The 12370-nt window shown below is 42.9% G+C and overlaps 1 protein-coding gene across 8 annotated transcripts in view; it reads left to right on the top strand.

Annotated features, from left to right (window-relative positions):
- The window catches only part of DYNC2H1 (dynein cytoplasmic 2 heavy chain 1), a 347141-nt gene that overhangs the window by 317160 nt on the left and 17611 nt on the right, over positions 1–12370 (top strand). For all 8 annotated transcript variants that reach the window (XM_053900571.1, XM_053900570.1, XM_053900566.1 and 5 more), the window contains one exon: positions 2577–2693. In XM_053900571.1, coding sequence (XP_053756546.1) covers positions 2577–2693 — 117 coding nt within the window. The remainder of the gene's footprint in view (positions 1–2576; positions 2694–12370) is intronic.

Below are 12370 nucleotides of genomic sequence, written 5' to 3'. Positions count from 1 at the left end.
CTTTTATTTTGATGAGGTTCCAGTAGTTCATTTTTGCTTTTATTTCCCTTGCCTCTGAGACGTGTAGAGTAAGAAGTTGCTGTGGCTGAGGTCAAAGAGGTTACTGCCTGTGTTCTCCTATAGGGTTTTGATGGTTTACTCTCTCACATTGAGGTCTTTCATCCATTTTGAGTTTATTTTTATGTGTGGTGTAAGAAAGTGGTCCAGATTCAATATTCTACATGTCGCTGTCCAGTTTTCTCAACCCCATTTGCTGAAGAGACTGTCTTTTTTCCATTGGATATTCTTTCTTGCTTTGTTGAAGATTAGTTGACATATAGTTGTGGGTCCATTTCTGGATTCTCTATTCTGTTCCATTGGCCTCTGTGTCTGTTCTTGTTAAGCTTGCTGAATTCTTGATTTTAATATTAGGAATCCACTTGCCCAGAGACTTATTAGATCCTCCACACTGTCTTTTTCAGTAATAAGGGAAATATTTGGGGCCTGCTTCTTTCACTCCTTTCTTTAAAGAATAACTGTATTTGAAGGGCACCTGGGTGGCTCAGTCGGTTAAGCGTCAGGCTTCAGCTCAGGTCACCATCTCGCGGTCCCTGAGTTCAAGCCCCGCGTCGGGCTCTGGACTGATGGCTCAGAGCCTGGAGCCTGCTTCCGGTTCTGTGTCTCCCTCTCTCTCTGCCCCTCCCCCGTTCATGCTCTGTCTGTGTCTCGAAAATAAATAAACGTTAAAAAAAAAAAAAAGAATAACTGCATTTGAAGCAAGGGTAGCATTTGTTGATATCATTCCGATCCCTAATATGTTTACATTATTTCATTCTAGGCAATGGGGAGGTCTTTGAATTTCACAGATGGACTTTAAATTTCATGACAGGGTAATCTGAGCTGGTGTGGAGAGAAAAGGAAAGATTTCGAAGGTGTTGATTGCAGGTGGCGGGCATGGGCAGTTTGATGGCATGTGGGAGGGTTGGGGGAGTTAAGGACGTCTGTCGGAGGCCCATGAGGAGCCGCAGGCTAGGGAGGGGTAGGCTCCGGAGAGGCCTGTTTCTCAGCAGCCCTTCCTGGTGAGGAGAGAAACAGCAAGACTTTCTATCCCCGTATACTCATCTTACATAGCCAGCTTGTGGCACCGTCAGTGGGAAGTGTGTTGACAAATTTCTAGGCAGACTAATGGAGCTTGAAACTTGATGGAATTTTTACAAGAGGCCTTACCTCTTACCTAGGTGGAGGTCTTACCTGGAGAGGTTCTAGCACTGAAATTAGCGGGTACTCTCAATTTTAATTAACATTTTTTCAAGGCCAACATGCTTTACCAGCTCTTAAAGTAGCCTGTACATCATCACGTCAATGCTGTTGGAGAATATTAAAGTTAGGCGTTCCGTAATTCTGTCGTTACTCCAGCTCTCGCGTTAGCAAACACATCGTTCATCTTTCTGTGGAACGGCAACCGTGCTGTAAAATTAGCTGTTCAAAACTGTTGGTCAAGGCATCTGCTAGTGTCTCCCCACACCTCCACCACTCCCTAAAATACACACTCCACCAGCGCAAAGTGTTGTCATGACTCTAAATTCTAGAGCACTTTCATTTAACATGTTGAAACATGTTTCATGGTATTTGACACTAGCCATTAGGGCAGGTTGAGCACTTATTTAACATGTTGAAACTCTGTCACACTCGTAAGATTGTTTTGTATTTTCTGAGACTGTAGGTGTGGCTCTGAATACAAAATACTGATTTTAGATTTGATGTCTTTAAAAAACTCAGGGTAGATTCACAGTGCAGAAACTAAAAGAATGAATACTTAGAAGAAGAAATATGGAACACATATTACCAAAAAAGTATATTTCTAGTTTCATAATTTCCTAAATGTACACAAAGGTTAATTTAGAGAAAAAGATTACCTTTTTTTTTTTAAGTTTACTTACTTTGAGAGAGAAACAGAGAGAGAGAGAGTGCTTGCACACAAGTTGGGACAAGCAGAGAGAGAATCCCAAGCAGGCTCCACACCATCAGCACAGATCCTGACACAGGGCTTGGTCCCACGAACTGGGAGATCATGACTGGAGCCAAAATCGAGAGTCAGATGCTTATTAACTGGCTGAGCCACGCAGGTGTCCCTAACTCTTTTTTATTCTCTCAGCTCTGCATGGCATGTCTAAAGTGTTTTTCATTCAACTTTCTGACTTCCGTTCTGTTCTTTTAAAAATGACGTCAGAATTCCAAGCAGGGAGCACATAATCTCCTTTAATTATGCTTTTATTTCACCCTCTTGGAGAAAGAGTAACTTTTTGGCATTTTCCGTTATATTTCTATTAACCTAATGCCCACATACCTGCAGTTGTAACTAATGACATTTGTATTTTTTTCTAAACAATCTGCTCAATAAATAATAAAGTATCCACTAAAATCGAGAATTCAGTCTACAGCGAGATCACTGTGAACACCGGTCTGGGTCTTCCCGTTTTTGTTCTCAGATTTAATACCCTTATCTCTGTTTTCATAATACTTGGCATCCATGGTCATTAGAATGCGGTGACCTGAAGTTTCCGGCTGTGATCTCACAGCTTGTTGTTTCCCCGCAGATGGGCGGCTTGCTGCTGGAAGGCTGCAGCTTTGACGGGAGCCGGCTTGCTGAGAACCAGCACGACTCTCCCAGCGTGTCGCCCGTCCTCCCTTGCTGTGTGGGCTGGATCCCCCAGGTAAGGCGCCTCTGCCTTCGTGATGGCGTAGTCTTGTCTGTGTATTGTCTCTTTACTTTCTGACCTCACCTGCACTGCAACGGATTTCTAGTCAAGATATTGTGCCATTTATCATTTTTACAATGTACAGGATATTTTAAAATCTTTATTTTGTTATAGAAAGAATGGCAATATAGTTTTTAATTTCTAAATCACATATATCCTGGTAAGAAAAAGCCTTTAGTGATCATGTGGATTGCCACGTGTCGTTCGTGTGTGGTCACAGTTAGCCATGCGGTGGCTAACAGTGTCGGCAGGTTCGTACACATCTGGTTTCGGTCACACGGGGTCACCATGCTGGGCGTAGGCACGTGAAGAAAGCAGTCCTTTTTTGTAAATTGAAGTACAGTTGACACACCATGTCACATTAGTGTCAGGGGTGCAACACAGGGGTTCAACAGGTCTGTGCTGTGTCCCCCACGAGTGTAGCTGCCATCTGTCCCCACGCAGCATAGAACACCATCGACTATACTCCCTGTGTTGTACCCTTTGTCCCCATGACTGATTCATCCCAGAGCTGGAAGCCTGTACCTCCCACAACGCTCCACCCATTCTGTCCATCCCCCATACCCTCTGGCCACCACTGGATTGTCTTCTGTGTTTACGGGTCTGCTTCCGTGTTGTTTATTGGTTTGATTTGTTTCTTAGATTCCACATAGAGTTGGAATCCTATGGTATTTGTCTTTCTCTGACTTACTTCACTTAGAGTAACACTCTCTCGGTTTATCCATATTGTCACAAATAGCCAGATCTCATTCTTTTTCAGGACTGAGTAATCTGTTCTCTGTGTGTGTCTGCACATACACACTCTCCATTCATACACTCTGCTGCGTCCACTCGTGTCATCTCTCAGGAGACACCGAGGTTGTATCCTCATCTTGGCTATTATAAATTATGCCACAATAGAGGGGTATATTTATCTTTTCAAATGAGTATTTTTGTTTTTCTTGGGTAAATATGCAGTAGTGAAATTATTGAATAGGTATGGTATTTGTACTCTGAGGTTTTTAAGTAACCTCCGTAAATTCTCCACGGTGGCTGCCATCTGAATTCCCACCAGCTGAGCACAAAGGATCCTTTTTGTGCACATTCTCAGCAACGCTTGCTATCCTTGGTCTTTTGACAGTAGCCATTAGGGCAGGTGTAAGCTGGTAAGTCCCCGTGCTTCTTTGAGGTTAGTGATGCTGAGCATCTTTTCATCTGTATGTTTTCTTGGAAAAATGTCTACTCAAGTCCTCGGCCTAGTTTGTAATCAGAGCATTTGTTTTTGGCAAGGGAGTTGACTTGTGTAAGTTCTTTACATATTTTGGATATTAATCCTTTATCAGATATGTAATTGCAAATACCTTCTTTCATTCAGTAGGTTGCCTTTTCGTTTTGTTGATGGTTTCCTTGCTGTATTAAAGCATTTAATTTTGGTGTGGTTCCAATACTTCATTTTTGCTTTTGGTTCCCTTGCCTGAGGAGACATACCTAGAAAAAGGTTATGGCCCATAACACCGAGCTTACTACCTGTGTTTGCTTCTAGGAGTTATACGGTATCAGGTTTCACATTTAAGTCATTGATCCATTTTAAGTTTATTTTTGTGTGTGGTGTAAGGAAGTGGTCCAGTTTCATTCTTCTGCAGGTAATGGTCAGTTTTCCGAGCACCCTTTATTGCCTCAATTGTTATTTTTTAATTGTGTATTCTTTTTAATGGGTTGACCATATGAGCTTGGGTTTGTTTCTGGGCTTTCTTTTCTATTATCTGTGTGTCTCCTTTTATGCAAGTTCCATACTGTTCTGATCACCACAGCTTCGTAGGTTATCTTGGAATCTGGGAATGTGACATCCCCAACTTGGTTCTTCTTTCTCAAGATGGCTTGGGCTATTTAGGGTCTTTTATGGGTCCATACAGATTTAAGGATTCTTTGTTCTAGTTCTCTGAGAAATGCTGTGGGTACTTTGATAGGGATTGCATTAAATCTACAGATTGCTTTGAATGGTGTGGACATTTTAGCAACATTAATTTTTCCACTTCTCGATCTGGATATGTTAACACTGGTTTGTGTTGTCTTGCATTTATTTCATCAGAATTCTGTACTTTTAGGTTACTGGTATTTCACCTCCTGGGTTAAGTGTTTTCTTGATGCTTTTTTCGTGTTGGTGCAACTATAAATGGAATGTTTTACTTAGTTTCTCTGCTCTTTTGTTAAGAGTGCATAGAAACGCAACAGGCTTGTGTATATTGATTTTGTATCTTGCAGCTTCACTGAATTCATTTATTTTAATGGTATTCGGTGGAGTCTTTAGGGTTTTCTACATGCGGCATCATGTCATCTGCCAACACTGACAGTTTTAGTTCTTTACCCCTTTGGATGCCATTTCTTTCTGTTGTCTGTTATGTCTCGGACTTCCAGTGTGACTTTGAATACTTGTGGTGGGAGTGGACTTCTTGTCTGGTCCTTGATCGTCAAGGAAAATTCTTGTTTTTCACTACCGAGTATGGTTAGCTCTACGCTTGTCCTTCACGGCCTTTATTATGTTGAGGTATGTTCCCTCTAAACCCTTTTTGCCGAGAGTTTTTATCATGAGTGGATTTGAAATTTTTTTGCTTTTTTGGCACAAATGAGATGATAATGTGATTTTTATCCTTAACTTTGTTAATGTGGTCTATGACACTGAATGATCTGCAGGTCATCGAACCATCCTTACGTCCCTAGAATAAATTCCACTCGATTATGGTGAATGATCCTCATAATTTATTGTTGAGTGTCCTTTGCTGATATTTTATTGAGGATTTTTGCTCTATATTCTTCGGGCTTATTGGTCTGTATTTCCTTTTTTTTTTTTTGGTAGTGTTTTTTTCTGATTTTGATGTCAGAATAAGGGTTTTGTACAATGAATTTGGAAGTTTTCCTTCCTCTTTAATTGTTTGGGATAGTTTAGGGAGTGTAGATATTAAGTCTTACCTAAATGTTGGGTACATGGGGCGCCTGGGTGGCTCAGTCGGTTGAGCGTCCAACTTCAGCTCAGGTCATGATCTCACAGTCCATGAGGTTGAGCCCTGTGCTGACAGCTCAGAGCCTGGAGCCTGCTTCGGATTCTGTGTCTCCCTCTCTTTGAACCTCCCCTGCTTGTGCTCTCTCTCTCTTAAAAGTAAGCATAAAAAAAATTTAAATGCTTGGTTGAATTTATTTGTGAAGCCATCTGACCCTACACTTTTGTCTGTTGGGAGTTTGGGATTACTGATTAAATTTGATTATTAGTATTCAGTCTGTTCAGATTTTCTATTTTTTCTCGATTCATTCTTGGAAGATTTTATGTTTCTAGGAGTGTCTCCATTTCTTCTAGATTGTCCAGTTTGGTGGCATGAAATCTTTCCTAGTAGTGCCATATCATCCTGTGTGTTTCTGAGGTGCCACGTGTTACTTGGGTCTCACTTTGGACTTTGTGTATTCGGGTCTTCTCTGTCTTCTCTGGGTGAATTTGGTGAAGGGCATGACAGTCTTGTTTATGTTTTCAAAGAACCAACTCTTGCTTTCACTGCTCTTTTCCATGTTTTTTACTATTTATCTTTTTTTCCTTCTACTAATTTAGGGTTTTGTTGTTTTGTTTTTAACAGTTCTTCAGATGTAAGGTTAGATTATTTGAGGTTTTTCTGGTTTCTTGAGGCAGGCTTGCATCAATATACATTTCCCTCTTTTACAGCTGCTTTGGTTGTGTGCCAGTGTTTTTGGACTGTTGTTTTTTCATTTTCCTTTGTCACCATGAGTTTTTTATTCCTTTTAGATTTTATATATATAAAATTATTATATATTATATTGCACGTATATTACATATATGTAATATTCCTTTTATGTTTTTATTTATTTATTTATTTTTGAGAGCATGAGCAGCGGGAGGTGTGGGGGGAAGCACACAGAATCCGAAGCAGGCTTTAGTGAGTTGTCAGCACAGAGCCGGACGCGGGGCTCGAACCCATGAACCGTGAACTCATGACCTGAGCTAAAGTAGGACACTTAACCAACTGAGCCCCCAGGCACCCCCATTCCTGTCAGATTTCTGCATTGACCTGTTGGTTGTTTAGTAGCATGTGGTTTAGCTTTTTTTTTTTTTCCATATTTTTTTCAAATTTTTTCTTATAATTTCTAGTTTCATATCTTTGTGGTCAGAAAAGAAGCTTGATATGATTTCACTCTTCTTTATTTAGACTTGTTTTGTTGACTAACAGGTGATCTCTTATAGGGAAAACTCCATGTCCACTTGAAAAGAATGTGCATTCTGTGGTTTTTGTGTGGAATGTTCTGAATATATCTGGTCTAATGTGTAATACAAGGAAATGGTTTTCTTATTTGTTTTTTGCCTGGATAATTTCTTTGTTGAGGAAGACAGTGTGTTAAATTTCCCTACTATTATTGTATTATATCTGTTAATATTTGCTTTGTATTTAGATGTACAAATGTTGAATGCCTAGATATTCACACTTGTTATATGCTTTTGTTAGACTGATCCTGTTATCATTCTACAGTGCCCTTCCTTGCCTGGTTACAATCTTTGTTTTAATTTCTGTTTTGTCTGACATACATATTGCTACCTCAAGGTTTTTTTTTATTCCATTCTCATGAATTATCTTTTTTCCATGTCTTCATTTTCAGTCTCTGTATGTCTTGGGGTCTAAAGTGAGTCCCCCACAGGCAGCAGATGGATGGGTCTTGTTTTGTTATGCATTCATTCACCCCATGTCTGTTGATGGAGCATTTAGACTATTTCCATATAAAGTAATTGTTGATGAGAATTATTGGCATTTTGTTCATCATTTTCTGGTTGTTTTTGTAGTTCTTCCTTGTTTCTTTCATCATCTCTTGCCCTATTTCCTAGTGATAGGTGACTGTCCATAGTGTTCCACTTGACTTTCCCTTTATTTTTAGTGTATCTGTTGTACATTTTTGTTTTGTAGTTATCATGAGGTTTATATATAGGATGCTAAGAATATAGCAGTCTGTTGTGTGTTGCTGGTCACAAAGTTTGAATACTTTTTAAAAGAACTTCATTTTTACTATCTCTTTGATTTTGTAAGTCCCTTAACACTAATTTTTAAAATAATTGATTTTCCTATTTTTAATCTTTATACTGGCTTTTTAAGTGCTTGCTCTCCTACCATTACTGTATGTTTGCTGGTACGGATAAAATTTTTTTCCATTCATCATTTTTGTCTGATTATGGCCCTTCGTTTTCCCCGTAAACTCTTTATCTCTCCTTCAATCTGAATGGTAAACTTGAAGGGGAGGTATTCCTCTAGTGTTTTTACCTTTTGTCACTTAGACTGTATCGTGCACCTCCCATGTGGCCTGCAGATTTCTGTTGAAAAGCCAGCTGATAGCCTTATGGGGTTTCCCTGTCTGTAACGAGTTGCTGCTCTTGTGCTCCTTTAAAAATTCTCTCTTTATATCTAATAGTCATTATTTTAATTGTTGTGTTTCATGATGTGGACCTCCATGGGTTCATCTTGTTTGGAACTTTCTGGGCTTCCTGAACATGGATGTCTGTTTCCTTTCCCAGGTTAGGGAAATTTCTACCTACTACTCAGATCAGTTTTCTCTTCCTTTCCCTCTCTCCTCCTCTGGGACTCCTGTAATACACGTGTTGTCTAAGAGATCCCTTACTTCATCCTCATTTTGCTGTGCAGCTTGGGTGTTTCCATCACCCTGTCTTCCAAACAGCTGATCCGTTATTCTACATCCTCTAATCTTTTGATTCCCTCTGTAGTTTCATTTCAGTTATTGTGTTCTCCCTTTCTGACTGGTTCTTTTTCATATTTTCTCTTTGTTGAAGTTCTCCTGGAGTCCATTTCCTCTCCTCTTTGACCATTGCTTTCACCTCTATTGGTCACCGTGCTTACCTTCACTCCATGTAGTCCTTCTCTGAGGTTTTCTCTTGTTTTTTCATTCAGAGCATATTCTTCTGTTTCCTCATTTTACTTGATTGTGTGTGTTCCGGCAATTAGGCAGACATCTATTTCTACTCAATGTGAACGGTCTGTGTGTGCTCATCCCCTGGGTAGACTCTGTGTGACTGGGGCTGGGGCTTCCCTCGTGGAATGGCCACAGCTAATGTGGCCAAAGGCTGGGCCCGTCCCGGCACTGTTCACATGGAGGGCGCCCTGGCAGGACAGCTGGAGTGTCACCGGGCAGTCTATACCAGTGCATGCCCTGACACATCATCTGGAGCTGAAGTGGTGCAGGCCTGGGGTGTGTCACCATGGGGCCACAGCTGGGGCTGTAGTGAGTGCTGACAAGGGGTGTCCCAGTGTGTGTCAGACAGGGGCTGGTGTGGGCTGGCATCCCAGGGCTCACTGAGGCACCCTGTTCCCGTCTCCTCCAGCAGGGTGGAGGGAAACGAAATCAGTCATGATCACCAGCCTCTCCATCCCAGAGAGAGTTCCAGAAGCTCCCCCCAACCCCCCAATTCAGCAGACGTCGTCGTAAGGGCTGGATCTTTTATATTCTAGTTGCTCTTTTAAACTGTAGTTTTCTCTATGAGCTGGGAGGGGCTAGGGGCCCGGGGCTCGTTGGGCAGCGCCCGGCCATGGCACCAGACCTTGGCCTCGCTGTGCCGTCAAGGTGGAGGGGAACGTAAACCATGGGATTTCCCAGCCCCTCGACCGGCAGAGAGTTCCAGCAGCTGTCTCCGGATCAGCAGGGTTCTAGGCCTGATTTCCTTACAGTTCAGTTGTCTATTAATCATGGCTTTTCTGTGCAGGGGCGTTTGCTTGCCATCTCTCAGGACTGTCCCTCCCCTGCAGTTCATCATGTAGGAGGACATGTCCTCTGTTACCTGGTTCCCCCTCCCTTTTCTCTGTGTCCCTGTCCTGCGCAGCCAGCTGCTTCTTCAGGATGAGCCGCTCTGCAGACAGCTGAGGGTCCGGTCCAGGGTGGAGTGGAGTTTATTCAGGACCCTTCCAAAGAAGGAAGAAAATGGTCTTGACAAAGACTTAACAATCCCCACTTTAAAACCCTCAATTATCAAAAGAACTTTTGACAATGGAACTTGGGAGATATTTGCACTTAAAACACTACATAATTGTAGATGAAGCATGCAACTTTTACTTAATAAAATTTTAAAATACGAGTATATGTGAGTACACTTTAAAGTTTTAATGCTGCATGTAATGACTAAAAACTATTTCATATACTGCTTACCTCAGGAAAATGTGTTTTCTCGTTGGGTTGTAGTGCATTGAAGTTTCCAGTAATTAGAATTCTCTTTATTAAAAAAAAAAAAGCATCAGAATATTTAAGAAATGAACCCGTAGTAATAATTATCAGTCATTGCTGAGAGAGCTAACAGAGCACCCTCTGGCCTAAAAGGGCATACGTTTTTGTAAAATACTTACTTTTTCTCTTCATTTCCCCTAGGATTTGAGTGATTTATCATATAGAAAGGGAATGGTTAATATTTATTTCAGTCTATTCTGGTAAGAAATTTATTTCAAAAAGTGGTAAGTTACAGATTACACAGGTATGTGAACAAAACTGAAAGTTATATACAAAAGATTGGAAGTTGCTAAGGGTTTTTAACCATAACGTGTAAAGTTGTACATAATCACAGAGATTAATTCAAATGGATCCAGATTAACTGTGAATTCTCTGGAAGACAAAATTAAATGCCATCTAATCAATTAGATTGAGAAAAAAGTAGAACATGTATAAGCCACAGTGATAGCCAAGCAGCCACACAGCCAAGCAGAGCATGGAGAAACACTGGGTAGTTGTAAGTGCAGAAGAAAATGACCTCGAACAACAGTCACATAATTGGCCACAAACTGAATGCAAATCAAGACGACAGTGCCCCTCTGTCGCTGGGCTGGACGGGGACAGTGCGGGTCTGTTGTTGGGCTGTATGAAAAGCAACGTGACGTTACAGTACTGAACATTTATCACCCCATAATATTTTATCATTTCTATCCAATTCTATTTACCAGATTTTAAAAATCAGGATTGAAATAGAGAGCTAAAAATAATTTAATTAGAAAAATAGCCCATGTACAGAGAATTCAGATATTTAGCCAGTAAAAGAAATGGCTCAAAGATAATAAGGATTTTTTACTTTTATGAAGGGGATTTCCTTCTCAATGGAAGGCTAACCCCTTTCCCTTACTTTACGCTGACCTCCTTCCTTCTGTATAAACGTAACCACGGTCTTGTAGAAGGTGAGGCACCCTGCTGCGGGCTTCACCGCGCAGTGTTGGCAGCCCCACCTCCCCAGCTGATGAGCCGGGCCGTTTGGGCCAACTTACCTGACCTCACTGACCCCAGTTTTCTCATTTGAGATTGCAGACCATGATGCTCCTACAGCACCATGTTGAAGGTTGAATAAGTTCTTGTGCGTCTGAAGCATACCTAGCCCTGTGCCTCACATGTCATAAGTCTCATTTATCATGATGCTACTATGTTGGAAGGTTTTTACGATAGTGTGATAACAATTACATTCCTGTGTACCGTGTATCATCCTGAACACTGGGCTTCCACAGACAAGCTGGGTTTTTCCGTCAAGTCGGAAACCAACTTGGGTCGAGTTGGCGGGCAAACAGCTCCTGTCCAGAGTCTTAAGTACAGTTACGGAGGTTTACGTAAACTGGTAGCTGAGAGAGGCCTCACATGTGTAACAGGTATGCAGATGAAGCAAAGTCACGAAAGGAGGAGGCAGCTTCTCTCACTGCCGTAGGCACAGTGGGAGTAACGAGAGTTCCAGGAAATACAAGAAGTGGAGGCGAGGCGTTTCAGATAGAAGGGGCGGCACATGCGAATGCGAGCCGGTAGGGTCTGAAGGAAGGTACAGCCTCCTGGGAACTGCAGGTGCATCGTCTGGGATGCACAGGTCCTATCAGAGACGGGAGCAGATGTAGTTAGAAAGGTCGGCCAAGATGGGGTCTAAGTTGGCAGCAGAGGAAGACCCTGAACTCACCTCCTCCAAGACACACCGCGTGTATTCCTCTTATGAAGCAGTTCCTACTGACGGAGCCCGCGGGCCGACTGGACATCTCTGCACAGCCACATTGTACGGGGATCGCACAGACAACGGCGCACAGACCGCGTAGAGAACAGCAAGAGAGATGGGATCAGGGAACCGCAGCAGCGAAGGACAGCGCCAAGGGACTGCGGGCACATCCATCCGTCCCGGGGCACAGGACAACAGCAACAAGGATAGCAAAGATCCAGCCCAAGATCCCTGCCCGCACGCTCGGGGTGGGAGGCCCGGGCAGCGCCACGGCACACCTTGCCGGTCCGCCTTCATAGCACATTTGGGGACGGGGTCCGAGTGCTGTGGCCAGCCTGCTTCAATGTGCCGCGGGTCCTAGCCCACACCTTTTTCAGGAGTCACGCCCCGGTGGCGGCCCCGGAGACGGCCCCGTCCAGCACTCGCTGCAGCTCCCGCCACTGCCCCAAGGTGACACAGGTGCATAGTACGTACCCCAGAACGCTTCCCAGGGCTCGCGGGGACTCCTGCCCCACACGGCCCTCTGAGACCTCGTGGGTCATGTCTGCCGAAGCTCCAGAGGCCCCATCCAGGTGCCCCTGCCCCTGCCTTTTGGTTCCAGCTGCCCTCCAGGACACCCCCAGTACGAAGCACCATAAAACACCCAGCCCACACCCCA

Source organism: Panthera pardus, unplaced genomic scaffold (assembly GCF_024362965.1).
Source record: "Panthera pardus isolate Hobbes unplaced genomic scaffold, ASM2436296v1 HiC_scaffold_12, whole genome shotgun sequence".
Classification (NCBI taxonomy): domain Eukaryota; kingdom Metazoa; phylum Chordata; class Mammalia; order Carnivora; family Felidae; genus Panthera; species Panthera pardus.
Note: the sequence above shows the minus strand (reverse complement) of the source record. Positions and strands in the feature narration are given on the sequence as shown.